We start from the raw sequence: 20,449 nt of genomic DNA on the forward strand, positions 1-20,449 counted from the left end.
GTAGATAATATTAATTAATCTATGATATAGGTAGACTATGAATGAAAACCTATTGTATAGATAGATAACACAAAATAATATGTGATATAGATAGACTAATGAGCAAAAACATATGGTATAGATAGATAACACAATTAATCTATAACACGGGTAGAATAAACAAAATATACAAATAGATTCATTACAGAAATATATAATACAGGTAGATAAACAAAGTAATGCATTTCCTATAAAGGTTGAAAAGAAAAATATGTATAATCCAAGTTCAAACTAAAAATTAGGAAGAAATTAATAGTGCACACATGAAACTCATATTTTCATGGCAATGTTCCCAATCAAAACGACCTAACTAGTGCTATTGTGGGAGGACCTGGTGGGGATGACAAGTAGGAAGATGCAAGATTTGATGCTACAAAACCAAAACCAACCACGTACATCAACGCACCTTTTGTTGGTGTATTGGCATACTTCAAAGCTCTATACCACTGAAAAAAAATTAGAAATTGTGACCTTATATTTCAAAAAGGAGGAAGGAATCATAAGAGCTTGAAAGAAGAAGACTGAACAAGAAGGAAGGGGATCGGAGAACACAACACAAATTGTATACGGGAGTTATGGAAGAAGAGATATACTTTAAAACTAATTCTACAAGTGGAGGATTATTTAAAGATAAATAATCAATTATAATACTTTATACCTATAAAACATATATATTCTACTCATTCTATAGAAAGACAAAATTATTTTCTACGTCTACCTATGTATTAGGTAAATAAACAAAATTATTTTCAAAACAACGCTTATTGAATTATATGACCAGAAACTTCAAAATTAGTGTGGCGGTCATATTGACACTGTTAGATGGTGTTATTTATTCAAGTGTTATAACGCACGTAAATTGGTAAGCGGTAACCATCACGCTAAAAAACTTCTCCAAAGACTAATGAACGGTGATTAAAAGTTGTTAGTATGTTGGGTATGATATTTAAAGCTCTCACTTGAGTGCCAACTTAAGTAAAACAGAGGAATAACAAGAAAAACAAATCATTTCATTAACCATAAAAGATTTCTTTTAACACTTTGCTTACAAAATACAAAACAATCTATGAGTCAATGAAAGCGTGTCTGTCTGTGACAAAATCAGATGGTGAGCTCAGTTTATGAAACTCTAGCGCCATCTCCGTTAAACCCGCTTCGATGTATTAAAACAGAACAGTAAAACAGAGCAAGAACTAGGCCCCCAAATGCAGGGGAGCTCAAGAGTCACTGGCAGATCCATATAGGGACCCGGGGGGGGGGTCCTGGGACCCTTCGGAAGCCCGAAGAAACATTTGTTATTGACCTTCGAGACCCTCCAACAATTTGGGCAGGTGCAGTGGAGAGGTTTGTTACCTCCATGGATGTGCAGGCAGCAGTGCTTATAACAAAGAAGAAGAAGAGACTTTTAATTTTTGTTTTAAAAGACCTAGCCAAAACAACAACGTTTTTGAGCTAGGTCATTATAAAAAATTTAAAAACTAAAATATCTCTATTTTCTCTACAGAGCCCGAGAACTTCAGTCTTTTCTAGTATCCCCAAATTATATTTAAGAACTCTCAGCCCCAATCGTCTCAACCTTCCAACTTTAAACCCAAGTTACCCTATTCCCCACCACCATTTGCAATTCTATCGCCTTTAGCTGCCTAATTTTATTTCCTCCAAATTCATATATGTTTTTTAATCCTAGACTCTAGTCCCAACTCCCAATTAATAATATGTGTTACATTAATCAATTTTAACTTGTAGAGTCACTAATGCGTTATGTTGCTGAAGAGAATTTGTTAGTTTTATTGTTTTTGAGATTAATCTTGATTTATTCAATGAACCAAATTCAATAAAAAATAGGCAAGCGGCCCTTTATCACAGTGGTGGAAAGATGTTGAGCCCTTGCATAACGGCGTGGGTTCAAACCCCGTCAATGGCTAATCTAACACCTAATCTAACAAAATCTATCGTTTGACAAAAAAAAAAAAAATTGTGATATGGAACCAAATTAGTCTAATATTATTATATATATTTTTTTTGAACTTTTATGTTGGGACCCCAATCTTGAAATCCTGAATCCGCCAACAAGACAACAATGAAATCATACAGCTGATAGAAGGGAAAATTGAAAACCCGGTAGTCGGGTTTTACAGAAGTTTATATTGATATGATCATACGATTCTTAACACAGGGGCAGATCCGCCGGTGGTGGCTCGATCGATTGCAGTGCCCCAATTCCGTTGTCCACCAAGAACACCATGGCCAAACCCCAGGTGATGTGAACATCCAAGTGACAATGCATTAACCATGCACCTACAAGTATCAAACATATATTTAAATATAAACAAATCTTAGAAACGTTGCACTACTGGGTTAGAATAGTTTAGAATAGAATATCATCGTGTGAAAAAAATGAAATTGTTACCTGGATTGTCAGCAACAAATCGGATGACTGCCCATCCATTGGTCGGCAATGCCACTGTATTCCTCATAGGTGGATCAACAAGGTTGAATTTTTTCGTGTCTTTCTGGGCATTGAAATTTCCAAAACCTTCGGCAAGGATGTAAAAATCATATCCGTGAAGATGGATAGGATGGTTTTCGGGTGTGACGATGCTTGTGTCCTGCACCACAATCTGCACCCTTGACCCATACTTCAACTTGTATCCTCTAGTGCCAGGCATAGGCTGCCAGAGAGAGCGGCTCACATTTCCTGTGTAGTCGAATGTCAGCGGAGGGTTTGCTGGAAAATCAGCAGTGAAAACTCCGGGAATGTTTTGTTGGTAAGCCTGAAGGATTGAGTTGTTGTTTGGAAGCACGAATGACACATTGTTCATGCTGGCAGTGAAGCGTGTCCCGTTTGGGCCTTGGCACCTTCTGGCTCTGAAATTATTAGGGCAGTTGTTAAGTCCAAGACCGACTGTGAAGAAGAGGTTTTCGTCGATTTCAGTAGGGACTTCAACTTTTCTTGGACTTCTGAAGCTTCTGGTGAAAGTAGAAGCAGTGTTTGTGTCATTGAAAGCAGGGAGTTGTGGCATAATTGGTTTGACTGTTGGACCGTTTTTGCAATTGGGGTTGCAAGGAGCAGACTTGTATTCAAGAATGGCGGTGGTGGTGGTGTTGTCGAATGCTCCAGTTTGAGCGCTGAAATAAGCACTCGCTGCCAAGTAGTACCTAGCTGGTGGCTGGTCACCGGTAATTAATACATCGGTTGTCTGCCCAGGGCCTAGCATGAGCACCGTAGTAGTGAAAGGTTTGGTGTAGGAGGCATCAGCACTAACAACGGTGAGTTTGTGGTTCGCCACTGAGAAGAAAAGAGGTTGGTTGAGGGCAGCGTTGATGACTCTGAGAAGGTTGGTCTCGCCGACGTCTATGGGAACTATGACAGTGTCTGCATAACAATCACAGTGAAAATTTAGCTAATCATATTATGTGACATGTAAAATTTACTTGTTACATCAATTATTATGGTCAATTCGCGTTATGAGGGATACAAGCAATTATGGAATTACCTTTGCTTGAACAATTGTAAAGATCACCAGGTTGACCATTGATGGTGTATGCATCAGAAACATTTGGAGCTGCTCCTGTCCTAGTCGCCTGCCTAACGACGTCGATAGGGTTTGCGTCCCACCATTCACCGAGAAGAATTGCTGTTTCGCGTTTCGGTTTAGTGAACAGGTAGGAGTCTCCTTGTTTAGGATGAATGATGAGTGCACCGTAAACGGTGGCTCTAAGCCATGAACTGTGAGCATGCCACCACAGAGTACCTTCTTGCCCTTGAATTGTAAACCGGTAGGTGTAGCTCCCTCCTGGCCTAATCGGGCATTGAGTCACAAATTCAGGCCCATCTGCCCATCCAGTTCTCATCTGCCTAATCCCATGCCTGAAATAAAGAAGATAAGTCATGCTAATTAATTTCTTGGGAGAATTGAAGAAGATAAAAGATTATCTTGCGAGACTATCTGGCAACATAAGCATGCCCGTAAAAGCTTGTATTCATGTGCATGCATGCATGCATGTTGGTTACCAGTGAATGGTGACATTGTATCGAGCTTTGTTCGTTACTTTGACGACAAGAGTGTCACCATTGTTTACTTCCAAGGTTGGTCCAGGGTATTGTCCATTCACTGTGATGGAGTTGTGGGTTTTGCACAGCCTCTTCACCTTTGTTGCTTGAATCTATATCCATTTCAACATTAAATGGTCACAAATAAGTATATAAGAAGAAGAAAAATGAAAGGGACTTAGACACACAAATATACAGAGATGTAGAAATTAAACTTACAACAAACTCATGCGTGTGAATTTTGGGTTCTGCCAAGGATACTGTCGATGAAGCCAATAGAAGGCAAAGGCCGAAAAGGCATAAGGAGAGTCGGTTTTTGTTGCCGAAAATGGCGTTGAGTGCCTCCATCTCGATCGATTATCTATGCAATGAGCTCACTAATCAACCCTTAACCCTTGTTTGAATGATAGAGAGAAGGTGCGGTAGTTTGAGTGCTGAAGTAAGAGTGGAGGGATGCTTTTATAGTAAAAATCTGAGGAGAGAAGTTGTCGTTAAAGGTTGGCAGATTAGGTTTTGATTCGAAAAATGGTCAGATTTTTTAGCAAACTTAGCTCAACCCTGTAGGAGTTGTTGCACCCACTGGCCTATATCCAAAGTGAATTATTTCTTCAATGCTTGCTTCTCAAGTCTTCTTTCTGGGATTGAATAATTCAATAAAAGCATTAATATTGGTATATTTTTTGCACGTATGTATGCTAATGCAAGTACAAAAAGAAATCCCACTATTTTCCAATGTACGCAAAGACAATCGTAATGGTCAAAAGACACAAACTAAATTACACACATAATTACAAGTCAAACCCATTGTTCTCTTTTTCTAAACTAGAGTAATCAACCTTGAACCCTAAAGTAATTATTTGATAAAACGACATTAGTTTAGTGATTTTGTTTGTGTCGTCAGGTCGGAAAAGTTATACGTTGAGAGATTTTTTATGCTAATAGTGCTATATAATTAGCATCATTATGCTAAATACGTAATGAATCAAGATAATTAGGTCGATATTTTGGTTTCTCCTTTGTCTAAAACGAGTGCATACATGTAACATCAACAGCTAGCTACCCCCCAAAAAAAAATATCGATCGGTGACTTTCTGTGTTGACCATCCATTGTCGATCTTTTCCCTTGAAGTTAATTAGATGGAGGGTGGAAGACTAAAGAGGGAAAGAGTATACAAACTAAAAAAACGTTTGCATGAACTTGTGAAACAATCTTTTTCCTTCCTACTGTGGTACGAGAAATCAAAAAGCAATATGCCTAAAGTCTATGCTAAAGTGGAAAAGTAATTTAGCCTGAGAAAAATAAGTCGGATGGTTTGTTCTTTTGAGATATTTAATTCCCATAAACATTTGTTACCCATGTTTCATTTGATGTTGTAGTAATACAGACATTCAAGGCTCAATTATGCTCGCACGTGTTAAAACTGTGATAGATCATAAATTGTTCTTCAAAAGTCACAATAACTAGGATATTTCGAATGAGGATCATCTTTGTGAGGATCTTAGTGATTCTCAAATCGTGTCCGTTCATCGTACATCGTGCGATCAGTTTTCGTCAGATAATATTCATAACTAATTTTAAATAAAAGTATTTAAAATAATTTATGATCGCACGATGTACAATGAACGAACACGATTTGAGGATCCTAGGATTCTCACAAAGAGGATCCTCATTCGGATATTTCAACCATATCTACAATTTTTTTTGTCAAGTACACTCATGTTTTTTGAAACCGTGACCAGATCACACATTAAGTGTTTCTCAAAAGTCACTAGATAGAACTAGGTCTGGCAAACGAATAGTTTGTGTTTGTGTTATACCCGTTATCTTAACGGGCCGTGTTGTGTCAAACTCATTATATTAACGGATTCTTAATAGGTGACCAAATAAGAACCGATTCGTTAATGGGTTATGTTGTTTCATGTCGGGTTAACGGTCATACAAGAAATTGTCATATATAATGTCTAAATATGGCAAACGGTATCTTATCAAGTTCTTAACGGATAACCGATAACGACCCAACTTGTTAACGGGTGACCTAATAACAATCCGATTTGTTAACGAGTTGACTAATGACATGTTATTTTGATGTCGTTTCGTGTCGAATGAACGAGTCGTTCAAGAAATTGCCATGCCTAGATAGAACAATCAATCGATTCAATTGAAATCAAAACCTCAAGTATCACGGTTACTTTATAAATTCATCAACTCAACATCCAGGACTATTTAATTAATTATACCCTACTATATCTAAGATTAGACTAACACCGCAAAGCCACAGTGATGTTGTAGTAGGTCACCGATCGACGATCAATTAGTTGTTGGGTACATAGAAACAAGTAGAGATGGTCGAGTGCAGGGAATTGAGCTAAGTTATTATGATTATTAATTAATGTTAAAAGGGGGACCAAGCAGGATCAAATTTCAAGTTTGCCGCATTAAGTCATCTCTCTACAATTTGGTAGCATGTGTTGCATGCATCACAATACATCAAGATTTTATTGCGTCTAACGACAATTCAGTTAGAGAGTGATCATGGATACTTAAACAGAAAATTTATCTATATTTACAAGAATTCTGTTTACATTAGGTAGCCTATCACACAGCAGAACACAGGGAAGATATCATCCATGTAACTAATGTCTGTATTAGGTTTTGTAGCTTTATAAGCCAAGAATGGGACCATAGCATCTCAAAATGTGAAGATATATAGCAATGCCTAGTTTAGCATACACCATACATATTTTGATTTGTTTTGTTAAACATATGTAGTGCTTCTGTAGGCAAAAATGAAGACTTAAGAAGATTACTATATGTTCTATCATTGATTGTGTAGAGACGTAAGTAGAACATCTACCCTATCACTGATTGTTTACATATTTGTGAGTCTCTTTCTCTCTCTTATTTACCAATATCAATTGGTTAATATAGTATATGTATTAATACCTGTTAATTAAAAAAACTATGGCTAGCTATTGGTTTGATCCCAAATTAGGAAGCATTAATGTTGTTTTGCTGTATTGTATGGTTGGGTATATGTTACTTTGTATTACTATACAACATTTTCTCAAACCAAATAGAACACATAGACGATATACATGCCTTATCGACCATAAAACTTACGTACTATGCAATGATCGGACAAATGCTTATACAACACTCTTCACATGACATTTATACAACATTCTTCACGTGACATGTAATATATAGGTCAAACTGATGAGTTCTACATCAAGTCACATAATTGGTATTGTAAAAACACTAACGAATGTCCCGTCACTCCCTTATAGATAGGTTGTCCCCTTGCCGGCAAAAGTGTTCAAATAAGTACATACAAGTTTTAAGTGGTAACCAGTGACAAAGCCAAATCGACCAGCTAACTATCAAATTACACGCAGACAGGGTGACAATTCCGTTAGTCACTTTGAAGGGAAGCATGTAATTGATGTCTATACACCAGAAACTCGATCAGAGAGTGAAAGGAAGAAGATCAAGAGAGAGGGGAGGTGTTGGATAATTGAATTAGATAGGTGAACAAGATTACATGATAGCAATTAACACATAGTTGGTTGAGTTTGTTATATATTGACTTTTATATTCAGAATCTTCAGTTGACAACAACATCTTAAGTACAATCAGAAGTCGTTATGAAGTATGCATATAAACCAACTTACAATAAAAATTGATTAACAATTAAATCATATATATATTTTTTATTTCTCAATTAAATCAATTTAAGAAAGACCTAGACCCGAGGACTTATCAATAGGCAAGCTTCAATACCCAACCAAAGGGTTACTACAATACCAATAAAAATACGGTTGTTGTTGTGGGGAAAATTACAGTGTATTCAAGGTACAATCCGATAAATTATTAGTGTACTCAGAACATAAGCCGATACATCATGTGTTATAATAGAAGTAGAGAGACACTAAAAAATATATGATATATCCTCTCCCATTACACGTGGCATACTGGCATGTGTTTCTGGTACATAGAAATATCTCTCGTCGCTACAAGATAACATAATAGGCTTTGAAATTTGTTAACATTCTATGAAAAAAAGAAGAAGGTATCATTAACAATCCGGAGGTACTAAAACCATTAAAAGAACACCAATAACTTATTTGGCAATGTACAAAGCATTTGAAATACAGGAAAGAAAATATCATTCGGGCAATATTTCGGAAGAAGTTGCAAATGGATCCGCGAAGTCACCAATTAAGCAAATATTTTATGTTCAATAACCAAAAAAATAATATAAGAGATCATTTAGTTATTTGGGCTCTCTGACGCATCCCTGTAGCCAATTTAGCTCTTTAATACACATGATCATTCAAATCAAGTATTTTGGTTATTAACATAGGTGACTTAGTCTACAAAGACTACATCCATCCCCTGAAAGATGCAGGCATGATAAATTTTAATCATAGATGAACTGATCGGATTAACCAACCAAACTTTTTAGTCATTATACCAGTGGCATAGTCAGGATTTTCAAATAATGAGATCATAATATCAACCAAAAAAGCTTCATTGGATAATTTCGTCGAGCACCTAGTAGGCACCTGTAAATTCTTGTCAATACTGAAAGTTTATGTCAACATATGTCGACAACTACTATTATTTGTGGAGACTGGTCGATGGTGAATGCAAGATACTGTAGAGTAATTTTGAAGACTGCTAAAGCTTTTGAACAAAAGTATTTCGTTGAGTACATGGTGAGCACAATAGAGTCGCACTCAAGAAGAGAGAAAATGAAGACAAATATGATAGAAGAAAATAGAAGAAGTAGGACGAAGAGGTTGTAGTTTAGTTTGCCTTAACTGTTTATAAAGGTCAAATACAATACACAAACAAATATACATGAGGTTTTTGAAGTTGATGGGGTCAAGGGCAACTAATGACCCCATGTTGACTTCGGCACAACATTATATACTGAATAGAAGCAAAGACCTCGTACCGATCGTACGCTAGTAAAAAGTCATAGCAAACCTTGTAGATACTTAAAAACAAGTAAGCGTAATTGCTTGATTCTCAAGAAGTTCTTCCAACCAATCGTAGTTTTTGTTACGTGAGGATAGAGGTATACATATCCTAAACAATAAAACAGATCGAGTAAGAAATAGACCCCCAAATGCAGGGGAAACTCAAACAACAATACTAGACCCCCAAATGCAGGGGAAACTCAAACAACAACGAAATCATACAAGTGATAAAAGGGGAAAATGAAAACTCGGTAATCGAGTTTTACAAAAGTTGCTATCGAGATGATCTATCAATTCTTAACAAAGAGGCAGATCCGCCGGTGGTGGGTTGATTGACTGCAATGCTCCAACTCCATTGTCCACCAAGAACACCATGGCCAAACCCCAGTGGATGTGAACATCCAAGTGACAATGCATCATCCATGCACCTGCATATATCAAATATTTATTAAATATATATAATATTAAAAACATTGATACAGAGTTATAATAGTTTAGAACAGAATATCGTCTAATTTAAAATGTGAAATTGTTACCTGGATTGTCAGCGACAAATCGGATGACAGCCCATCCATTGGCAGGCACTGCCACTGTGTTCCTCAAAGGTGGATCAACAAGGTTGAATTTTTTGGTATCAGTTTTGGCATTGAAATTTCCAAAACCTTCGGCGAGGATGTAAAAATCGTATCCGTGAAGATGGATAGGATGGTTTTCGGGTGTGACTATGCTTGTGTCCTGCAGCACAAGCTGCACCCTTGATCCATACTTCAACTTGTATCCTCTAGTGCCCGACATTGGTTGCCAGAGAGAGCGACTCACATTGCCTGTGTAGCCGAATTTCTGCGGAGGGTTTGCTGGAAAATCAGTAGTAAAAACTCCAGGGATGTTCTGTTGGTAAGCCTGCAGGATTGAGTTGTTGTTTGGAAGCACAAATGATACATTGTTCATGCTGGCAGTGAAGCGTGTCCCATTCGGACCTTGGCACCTTTGGGATCCAAAGTTTTTCGGGCAGTTGTTGAGCCCAAGACCGATTGTGAAGAACAGGTTTTCGTCGATTTCAGTAGGGACTTCAACTTTTCTTGGACTTCTGAAGCTCTTGGTGAAAGCAGAAGCAGTGTTTGTGTCATTGAAAGCAGGGAGTTGTGGCATAATTGGTTTGGTTGTGTGACCCTTTTTGCAATTGGGGCTGCAAGGGGCAGATTTGTATTCAAGAATGGCTGTGGTAGTGGTGTTGTCGAATGCTGCATTTTGAGCGCTGAAATAAGCACGCGCCGCCAAGTAGTACCTGGCTGGTGGCTGGTCACCGGTGATTAAAACATCGGTGGTCTGCCCAGGGCCTAGCATGAGCACCGTGGTAGTGAAAGGTTTGGTGTAGGAGGCATCAGCACTAACAACGGTGAGTTTGTGGTTGGCTACGGAGAAGAAAAGAGGTTGGTTGAGGGCGGCATTGATGACTCTAAGAAGGTTGGTCTCGCCGGAGTCTATAGGAACTATGACAGTGTCTGCATAATTAATTACAATTAAAATTTAGCTAATAACATTGTGTGACAGTACATTAAATTTATTTGTTACATCAATTAATAACATCAGTTTAACTTAGTTGATCATATTATGTTCACGGCACGTAAAATTTTGTTGTTACATTAATATTATAATGTTTTATAAAGGGTGGAAGCAATTTTGGAATTACCTTTGCTTGAGCAATTGTAAAGATCACCAGGTTGACCATTGATGGTGTATGCATCAGAAACATTTGGAGCTCCTCCTGTCTTAGTCGCCTGCCTCAAGACATTGATAGGGTTAGCATTCCACCATTCACCGAGAAGAAGGTTTGTTTCGCGTTTCGGTTTAGTGAACGGGTAAGAGTCTCCTTGTTTAGGATGAATGATGAGTGCTCCGTAAACGGTGGCTCTAAGCCATGAGCTGTGAGCATGCCACCACAGAGTACCTTCTTGCCCTTGAATTGTAAACCGGTAAGTGTAGCTCCCTCCTGGCCTAATTGGACACTGAGTCACAAATTCTGGCCCATCTGCCCATCCAGTTCTCATCTGCCTAATCCCATGCCTGAAACATTCATTTTTTATGAGAAAGTGAGGAAAATGAATGTTAATTTTCTTACGTGACTGTCTGACAACATAAGTAGCATGTACGTAAAAGCTGGTATTCATGTACGTGCATGCATGCACGTTAGTTACCAGTGGATGGTGATGTTGTATTGAGCTCTGTTGGTGACTTTGACGACAAGAGTATCGCCATTATTTACTTCTAAGGTTGGTCCAGGGAACTGTCCATTCACTGTGATGGAGTTTCGGGATTTGCACAGCCTCTTCACTGGTGTTGCTTGAATCTGTGTGTTCCATTTAAATGTTAATTAATATGACGAGTAATACTATTAAGTATATAAGAAGAAGAAACATGAAAGGGACTAAAATATATGCAAGTATACAGGCGATATAGAAATTAAACTTACAACAAACTCATGCTTATGAGTTTTGGGTTCTGCCAAGGACATTGTTGACGAAGCCACGAGAAGGCAAAGGCCAAACAGGCATAACGAGAAGCAAATTTTGTTGCCGAAAGTAGCGTTGAGTGCATCCATCCGGATTGATTATCTGTTTCGTTAGAGAGAATGTGGTAGTTTGAGTGCTGAAGTGATAGAGTGGTCGGGGATGCTTTTTATAGTAAATTTTGAGGAGAGAGATTTTGTTTTGAAGTTGGCAGATTAGGTTTTGATTCGAAAAACGGTAAGGTTCTTGAGCAAACTTAGTTCAACCCTGTACGAGTTGTTGCACCCACTTGCCTATACATCCCAAGCGAATTATTTCTTCAAAACTTGTTTCTCAAGTCGTCTTTCTAGGATTGAATAATCCAATAAAAGCATGTTTGTCAATGCAAATACGAAAAGAGTTAAATTCCTTTTTTTTTTTTCCATCGTGAAGACAATCGCAACGGTTAAAAGACCAAAATTAAATGGGTAATGCTAGAAAGACCATCAAATGACATGGTTGTGAATATTGAATTATTACTTACATGTTGATTAACGTGCTTATTTCTTATTGGTTGACACATCACATGATTTACAAATGTAAAAAAATTAGTCTACCTAACATTACTCAAACTAAATTAGAATCATAATCATAAATTCATAATAGTCAAACTCATTATTGTTCTCTTTTTCTATATCCAAACAAAGAAATCTATTTTGACACGAACTGGAGTAATGAACCTTAAACCCTAAAGTAACCTTTTAAAAAAAACGAGATTGATGTAGTGATACTATTTTACGTCTTTGAGAACGCATGGAGCCTTTGATTATGTTGACGAAAGTTATGTGGCATCACATACAAATAGAGCTAGCACTCGATTGAAGTGTCCCGTCGAGAGATTTATAACTTAACCCCAAATTATATAACAAATCGATATTGATCACTTTCTGTGTTGACCATGCATAGTCTTTTCTTGAAGTTAATTAATTAGATGAAGAACCAAGAGGGAAAGAGTATAAAAACTCTATAAATCTTGCATGAATTCGTCACACTATTTTTTCCTTCCTAATGTGGTACTCGAAATCAAAAAGCAGTGTGCTTAAAGTCCATGCTTTAGGGAAAAGTGGAAAAGCAATTAGCTTGAGAAAAATATATGTGGGATGGTTGTTCTTTTTTGACATCTTTTTTCTCAATAAACAAAAATTATCCACACTCGTTAAATTTGTTATCATATTATACATTATTTTTCAGAAGTTGCAATAACTTAAATATAAGAGTGAGATTTTCGTCAAACATAAATTGTTCCTTGTAAATCATTCTCCAAGTGTAGACACTAAGTCAGTCGAAATCAAAGCCTTAAGTATGAAGACAACTAAGTCATTAATAGCATTCTACTACAATATCTAGGATTAGGCTAACACCGCCAAAAAGAGAAAATGGTTAAAGAAAAGGCCCAAAAATCCACAATGATGTTGTACTAGGTCACGTTATATCGATGCTAATTAGTTGGTTAGAAACAAGTAGAGATGGTCGAGCATTGAGCTAACTTATTATTAATAATTAATTAAATGTTAAAATTAAGTGGACCAAGCACGATCAAATCTCAATTACCATGGAAGTGTTAGGGATAAATTCTAAACCCATATTTTATACAGTATGTTCTGGGTTTGAGACCTGACACTGATGAATCGCATGATATTGGTTAGAGAGGGCTGAAATGTCTCTGTGACTCTTCTCGACTTCGAAAAAATGAATTGACGTGACGAAGCCACTGCCCTATCTTTTGGAAAGAAAAAAAAAAGAAAAAGAAAAAAAAAAGCAAGATCAACTCTCAAGTTTGCCGTTTGAAGGGAGAATGAGTAGATTAATTAAGTCATCTCTCTACAATTAGGTGGCATGTGTTGCATGCTTTACAATGCATCCAGATGTTGATTGGGTCTAAGAACAATTCAGTTACAGAGAGAGAGATATTTAAAACAGAAAATTTAATAATTATTTACATGTTAATTGTTAGGGTTGTCTCTAAGCCAAGAATGGGAACCATAGCATCTCAAAATCAGAAGATATTTAGCAATGCCTGGTTTGGCTATAACATTTTGATTTGTCTTTTCAACTCTAGTGCTTTAGCTTGTAGGCCAAAAATAAGATGTAAGGCTATCTTCCTTTTACTAATTGTATAGAGATGTAAGAGATATTATCATTAATTGTATATCAACGAGTCTCTCATATTTATCACGTATGTGATTGGTTATTAATTATATATAATCAATGTCATCATAACAGGCATGTCACTTTGTATTAATGTACAACATTTCTCAAACCTAGTCGAAGACATGCGAGGATATATATCGTGCTATGGAATAATTACTTCTACCGCACTATCATGTGACGAGCGCTGTTAAAACATTAACAAATGTTCCCTCACTCCCTTATAGGTAATTTTTTTTTCTTACTTGTAGAGTATTCAAATGAGTACATGCAAGTTTGGAAGTGATAATTATTGACAAAGCCAAATCGACCAGACAAGATGAAAATTCCGTTGGTCGTCACTTTGAATGGAAGCATGTCATTCATGTCTACACACCAGAAACTCGGTCAGAGAGGGAGGGAGGGGAGGGGAGGGGAGGGGAGGGGAGGGAAGGTGTTAGATAATTGAATTAGATAGGTGAACAATATTATATGATAGCAATTAACACATAGTTGGTTGAGTTTGTTATATATTGACTTTTATATTCAGAATCTTCATTTGACGACAACATCATAAAGTACAATATTGAAATTCGTAATATGCAAACAAACCACAAGTTCCTTGTCAAACTTGTCCACGATATGGTGGAACATCTTTTTACATTTCACATATTTTCTGTTAATTTCGTTTTTTCATCACGTTCAAATTATTCAATTCGACGATCGAAAATTGAGAAAGTAGAAGGTAAAAAAAAGTGTATGGATAGTGTTTTTTTCCTTTTTCCTTTTTAAAAAAAAAGGGACAATTGATGACAAGTCACGGTTATCTATCCCTTCTAAACCCGGAGATGCTATGGAGACCCTGCCCGTGACCATAATCAAGCAGACTCACCAGCCTTGAGCATCGAACCCGGAACCTCCCACATTATTTTTCTTAATTTAATAAATTATTTTTTTATCTGCTTCTTTACTTGGGTTTTCGATCGTTTTCATCGGTAGTTGTAGGTGGGTGTGAAGTTAATTACAATTCTAATATTGTCGTTAGTGCCTGACCCTAAAAAGGGCCTTTGGAAGCTTGTCACGCCCTAAATGACGTGTAGGATACTTCCTTTCTTTTTCATAGTTCGTTCCATGGAATAAAATCCATCAAAGACTAATCCTCTATCTTTTTGTGATTCGATTATATACCTCTTCAGGTAAATCTGCAATTTGAACTGCAAATATGTACTTCCTTAAAACTAATAACGAGTTTTTAAAAATCTATGAGAAGCAAAGACACATAACGTGATAACTTACAATAGACAGAATTTGAATACTAAAATATTGTACAAAATGTGAAAAGATTTGAAACAAAACACATACGAACAATTTTAAAGAAGTATGTGGTAAATACACAACCTTACTAGCAGTTACGTAAATAAAGACTAAAAAGAGAAAGTGCTTATTTTCTTTTTCTCCAAGGTAAAACAACATCAAAAAATGGGAACACCAAAAAATAGAGTTCCAATCAGGGCCTCGTCAAGTAAATCATAATAGTATGGTCTGGCAACCGATTATTCATGTTGTCGAACAGACTTTGTAAGTATAAATTACTAAGTTCAATCATACGTTAATATTGTCTTCAATTTAACCACATAAACTCAACAATAATGATAAGTGATAGCTCTCATTAGAGCTCTAAGAGCTTCTTTAAAGGAGATGTCAAAATTATCATGTAGGCATACAATAGTAAAAAAATGGCAGCAAACTCTCTCCAACTGAGCCTTCAATTTCTTATGTGGCGCTAAGTCATTTGAAGGCAAAGCCTTTTGTTGTCAAATTTGACAGCAGATGTCAAATTCATTAAATGATTTTTAATAGATTAATATAATATATAATAAGTGTTGTTATGTTTTTGAAATATTTGATTGGTTGGCTTAATTATTGGACTCCACAAAAAGATAAAAAGTTTATTAAATGACATTATTATTTAACATATCGGGTGGAGCAAAATATTGTACATAATGTCAAATTGCCACATAAGCTATCAACTATCATTTTGATATTTAAAATTTGACATCTCCTTTGAAGATGCTCTAAAACATCTCAAAATATCTTGGTACAATTAAAAGTGTTAACCTACTACTTTTAAATATCTCGGTATAATGTAAAAAGGAAACTAATGAAAATAGCTTGAAAATTTTGAGTTTTAATGATAAGGACAAAATAAAGGGTAAAGTGAATAGTACCAGATTTGACTTTTTAGTGTAAAAATGTGATTTTTCGTTCAAATAAACAATACTGTGAATTTTTCGTTAAAACTTCCTAATATAAAACTATTCTTTCCGTTCTTCTTAACTTGTATTGACCCAAACATAAAACGCAGATTGGGTCCTCGTTAAGTCGAATCTTGCATGCCCAAACCCCGACAAAAGCTTCAGTTCCTGCCCAACCACCTGGCCCGATCCAATTGCCTGTCGACAAGCCGGCAACCGGCAAATCTTAAACTTCAGGCCTACTTGGGCCTCTTAACAGAAGCCCAATCAAAGCCCAACTTCTCAAGCATTGACGTTAACACGTGGCAGCCTATGTGGCGGAAGCAGCGTCATAACCACCACGTACGCAAAAGAGGTTGCCCATTGGCCCGCCCGAGTCACTCAACTCGCTACTCACTACCTTCCTTGCCGTCTAATCCCCGGTTTCAGATGCAGCACTGCTCCTCCACCACCACCCACCACCCATCTCCTCCCTCTTCTTCTCCTCCTCCGCCCAAACCCTGCTTCCATTTATCATTTATTTAAATATTAATCTTTAATTTCCCGGCAAAAGAAAGAGGGAAAAATGATGAGGCAGGAAAACCACGGCGACCAGGAGGCCGACCTCCACGCATCCCAAGACGACATGGAATCTCTCGTCCTCGACGAGCCACCCTCATCCAACGGCCAATCCTCTCCCTCCGCGTCCACCTCCGTAGACCGCCACTCCGCCACCGCGACACCAGCCACCTCCTCGCAAGGCTTCAATTCCATCCTTGAACCCCCGTCTTACGCCGACGCCATCTTCACGTCGTTCGATTCCTCCTCATCCAACGGCCACGACTGCCCCAAGCCCTCCTCTTATCAATCGGAGTCTCCGACAAGATCCGAATTTCTCAAGATATGGGTCACGGACCCTCAGAAAGAGCTCGAGCTCTCCAATTCGCTTGTTCCCGGCGGGACCTCGTACTACACGTACCTGATCACCACCCGGACCAACATGCCCGAGTACGGCGGGCCCGGATCCGAGTTCACCGTCCGGAGGCGGTTCAAGGACGTGGTGACGCTGGCGGACCGGCTATCTGAATCGTTTCGCGGGTTCTTCATCCCGATCCGACCCGATAAGAGCGTGGTGGATAGCCAGGTGATGCAAATCGAGCAATTCGTGGAGCTGCGGAGGGTGGCATTGGCGAAGTACCTGAACAAGCTCGCGGTGCATCCGACGATCAAGAAGAGCGAGGAGCTGAGGTTGTTTTTGGTGGTGAAGGGGAAGCTGCCGCTGACGAGGAGCGTGGACATGGCGTCGCGGATGCTCGACGGAGCAGTGAGGCTGCCGAGGCAGTTAACGGGCGAGGCGACGGCTGTGACGGATGTGAATGAGGCCGCGCAGCCGGCCAAGGGCGGCAGGGACTTGCTGAGGATCTTCAGGGAGCTGAAGCAGTCGGTGGTGAACGATTGGGGAGGCGTGAAGCCGACGGCGGTTGAGGATGATAAGGAGTTTTTGGAGAGGAAGGAGAAGGTGGCGGAGTTTGAGCAGCAGCTTAGCAATTTGTCTCAGCAGGTATTGTTACTAATTTTGAAATGCCGTGCATTTATGTTTGTTGGTAAGATTCAACGTATTTGTGTGTTCAAATCCAAATGTTAGCCAATTATTATGATAGACTAGTGTGATCATGATGATCTTATGATGAAAGAAACCTTGCGGCGCCATTAGGATCAGTTGCGGGATTTCGAAGTTAAAAGCTTTACCATTTCTGTTAGCATTGTCTGCTCTAAACTTGGCAACTTAGTATACAGTAGAGAAGAATTGGCGAGGTTTTCGGTTACTTAGAACTTATTGAGCTGGATGGTTTGCAGGCTGAATCACTAGTAAAAGCTCAGCAGGACATGGGAGAGACTATGGGAGAATTGGGGTTGGCGTTTGTGAAGCTGACCAAGCTTGAGACGGAGGGAGCCATGTTCGAGTCTCAAACAATACGAGCCAATGACATGAAAAATGTGGCTACTGCTTCTGTTAAAGCTAGTCGATTGTACCGGGAGTTAAATTCGCAAACGGTCAAACATTTGGTAACTTACACAAGCTATCCTAGACATTAAATTTGTGGAAAACGAGTCATATTTGATCCTTCATAAGAGGATAATCTCTGTCGTGTTATCTTAAGCCTAATTTTACATGTTTATTGCAGGACAAACTTCATGAATATCTTGGAGTAATGCTAGCAGTCAATAGTGCATTTTCAGACAGATCAAGTGCTTTACTGACGGTTCAGACTCTTTCATCAGAATTAGTTTCGTTGCAGTCCAGGATTGAGAAGCTTGAAGCTGCAGCATCCAAAATATTTGGTGGTGACAGGTCCAGGATGCGGAAAATAGAGGAGCTTAAAGAAACTTTAAAAATTAGCGAGGATGCTAAATCCTGTGCAGTCAGAGAGTATGAACGAATCAAGGTAACATCTTAAGCCATCTAGAACTTAGGCTATTCGGTTTGTATCCTTGGTTTCGAGATTCATTTTAATCATAAATAGCATCCTCTATATCCTCGCTTCCTTGTTATGACCTAAAAATCTGCAAACAGTATATGCACGGTTGTAAATTTTGTTAATTTTCACCAGTCTGGTTAAGTATAGCTATGACTGTCCTAGTATACCCTAGGGAGCTGTTATTCTGAGTTTCATCTCAATATATTTGCACTAGCGTTTCAAATTTTGAAATCTTGTCAATACCATTACCAACTGACACAGAACAGAAACCATAGGGGAGCGAGGAAGGGTCGGTAGGTTACTTCAACAACCAAAGAGAATCCTTGAATCCACCAAGGGCCGAAGTACTTGCCGAGAAAGGAAGCAACAAAGAATAACTATTCTAGAATATTTGATTACCAAAGCAACAAGAAAACCTAAGGACTAATCAACAAGATAAGATAGTTATCAGATGGAGCTGTTATTCTTCTTTTGGCAAGATACACCATCATGTATAAATTGCTTTTGTGCATGCGCACCTGACGGTTCTCCATTCTTACTGAACTAACATGAAAATATTTGTGTTGCTTCTGGTTTCTGGCAACCAATTTTTATTTAACATTCGTTCGTGCTGTCTTTTGGTTCACGTTTATCTTTGTGTGTTATCTAAGGCATGCGCTCGCACTGCTGAATATTCTTTATCTAATCATTCGATTACTAATACTAGAATGCGACTCCTTTGGTCAAGCATATTTGTTTCGGTTCCCGTTTTGATTATTCACAATGCCAAACTAAGAGTTCTAATTTGATTGGAAGAAGTAAGATCTCATTTTATACATGATGTGTTTGAGTACGAACTCCAAGCATGATTGTTGGTGAATCTGTATGCAGGAAAATAACAGGAGTGAGCTCGAAAGGCTCGACAGAGAGAGGCACGAGGACTTCATGGGCATGCTACGAGGGTTTGTTCTTAACCAGGTACTTTCAGCCCTAAACCGCATTTTGTTGTTCGCACGCTTGTAAAACCTTCGCTTCAAATGGCATCCCGACTTCATTTTGTAAGTCCTTGAATAATAATTATGGTATGTTCTTCACATCCAACAGGCAGGATATGCGGAAAAGATGGCGAATGCTTGGGAGAAGCTTGCGGAAGAAACAGGCGGGTATGTTAAAGATGGCAGCTGACATTTTTGGCTGTAAAATTTTCATGTTTAGCTTCTCATTCTGCTGTCTCTTTATTTCGTGCATGTACACTACTTACATCTCATTTGTGATATACCCCAATACGGACCTGACATTTTTTTGCACGACTCGTTAACACTACACAAAACGATACAAAAATAGTATGTTTCGGGCCAACCCATAAACAAGTCGGATCGTTGTTGAGTCACTTGATAAGATAACATACGACACAAACACGATCCGTTTGCTAGGTCACATTAGGCATGGTAATTTCTTGCCTGACTCGTTAACCCAACACTAAACAACACGACCCCGTTAACAATTCAAATTGTTATCAAATATTTGTAAAGAATCTGTTAAGATAATATATTTGACACGATAGTGACACGAATATGATAAAGACGGCTTAGGTCATTCTAACCAACCAAAAATAGGCTTCAGAAGGCTATTTTAACTTTCAATAGTATAATATATGCTTGGGTGTAGATCACGTTATTAATATCTCTCTCATCATGTCACGAGAGAATTCTAACATATTGATGATGAGATGGATACTCATTTGTGATGTAAAATAACAAAATGGTTACCGGTGGGTAAATGTCGTTAATGTAAAAGAATAATATTTGGATACGAAAAAATGAGTAGAAATTCATACTTAAATTTTCTCAAAATTGTTTGTTGTTAATTTATAGAACTTCGTGTTTATAATCAGAACTATTTATATTATAAATCATCATATAAAGATTGCCTCTGTAAAAAATCAATTAAAACTAAGGTTGTTTAATCATCAAACTATTTAAAAACAAATGAACGATATTGGTA

General features: G+C 38.0%; 3 protein-coding genes across 3 annotated transcripts; 1 reads left to right on the forward strand and 2 right to left on the reverse strand.

Moving 5' to 3' along the window:
* Positions 1-2,022: 2,022 nt before the first annotated feature.
* On the reverse strand, positions 2,023-4,526 carry LOC137735342 (laccase-12). Its single transcript, XM_068474764.2, has 5 exons — positions 4,313-4,526; positions 4,055-4,206; positions 3,537-3,910; positions 2,450-3,415; positions 2,023-2,337 (listed from the first exon to the last, which is right to left on the reverse strand). Exons 1-5 carry the CDS (start codon positions 4,439-4,441, stop codon positions 2,207-2,209), a joined length of 1,752 nt encoding a protein of 583 aa, XP_068330865.2. The 5' UTR covers positions 4,442-4,526; the 3' UTR covers positions 2,023-2,206.
* Positions 4,527-9,136: 4,610 nt separating this feature from the next.
* On the reverse strand, positions 9,137-11,737 carry LOC137735731 (laccase-12-like). Its single transcript, XM_068475173.2, has 5 exons — positions 11,550-11,737; positions 11,275-11,426; positions 10,770-11,143; positions 9,616-10,581; positions 9,137-9,507 (listed from the first exon to the last, which is right to left on the reverse strand). Exons 1-5 carry the CDS (start codon positions 11,676-11,678, stop codon positions 9,377-9,379), a joined length of 1,752 nt encoding a protein of 583 aa, XP_068331274.2. The 5' UTR covers positions 11,679-11,737; the 3' UTR covers positions 9,137-9,376.
* Positions 11,738-16,326: 4,589 nt separating this feature from the next.
* Positions 16,327-19,752, forward strand: LOC137734882 (sorting nexin 2B). Its single transcript, XM_068474195.2, has 5 exons — positions 16,327-17,547; positions 17,844-18,053; positions 18,173-18,433; positions 19,337-19,423; positions 19,550-19,752. Exons 1-5 carry the CDS (start codon positions 16,573-16,575, stop codon positions 19,628-19,630), a joined length of 1,614 nt encoding a protein of 537 aa, XP_068330296.2. The 5' UTR covers positions 16,327-16,572; the 3' UTR covers positions 19,631-19,752.
* Positions 19,753-20,449: the final 697 nt, after the last annotated feature.

This window comes from Pyrus communis, chromosome 7, assembly GCF_041283825.1.
Source record: "Pyrus communis isolate YQ-2024b chromosome 7, ASM4128382v1, whole genome shotgun sequence".
NCBI classification, from domain to species: Eukaryota; Viridiplantae; Streptophyta; class Magnoliopsida; order Rosales; family Rosaceae; genus Pyrus; species Pyrus communis.

Excerpts from the sequence above, each read along its gene's own strand:
- LOC137735342 (XM_068474764.2), bottom strand. The coding sequence starts at position 4,441 with ATGGAGGCACTCAACGCCATTTTCGGCAACAAAAACCGACTCTCCTTA. Across the intron at positions 4,207-4,312 it reads TTCACACGCATGAGTTTGTT|ATTCAAGCAACAAAGGTGAA; the intron begins GTAAGTTTAATT and ends AAATGGATATAG. Across the intron at positions 3,911-4,054 it reads TACAATGTCACCATTCACTG|GCATGGGATTAGGCAGATGA; the intron begins GTAACCAACATG and ends TCTTTATTTCAG.
- LOC137735731 (XM_068475173.2), bottom strand. The coding sequence starts at position 11,678 with ATGGATGCACTCAACGCTACTTTCGGCAACAAAATTTGCTTCTCGTTA. Across the intron at positions 11,427-11,549 it reads CTCATAAGCATGAGTTTGTT|ATTCAAGCAACACCAGTGAA; the intron begins GTAAGTTTAATT and ends TGGAACACACAG. Across the intron at positions 10,582-10,769 it reads TTACAATTGCTCAAGCAAAG|ACACTGTCATAGTTCCTATA; the intron begins GTAATTCCAAAA and ends TTAATTATGCAG.
- LOC137734882 (XM_068474195.2), top strand. The coding sequence starts at position 16,573 with ATGATGAGGCAGGAAAACCACGGCGACCAGGAGGCCGACCTCCACGCA. Across the intron at positions 18,054-18,172 it reads CGCAAACGGTCAAACATTTG|GACAAACTTCATGAATATCT; the intron begins GTAACTTACACA and ends TGTTTATTGCAG. Across the intron at positions 18,434-19,336 it reads GAGAGTATGAACGAATCAAG|GAAAATAACAGGAGTGAGCT; the intron begins GTAACATCTTAA and ends ATCTGTATGCAG.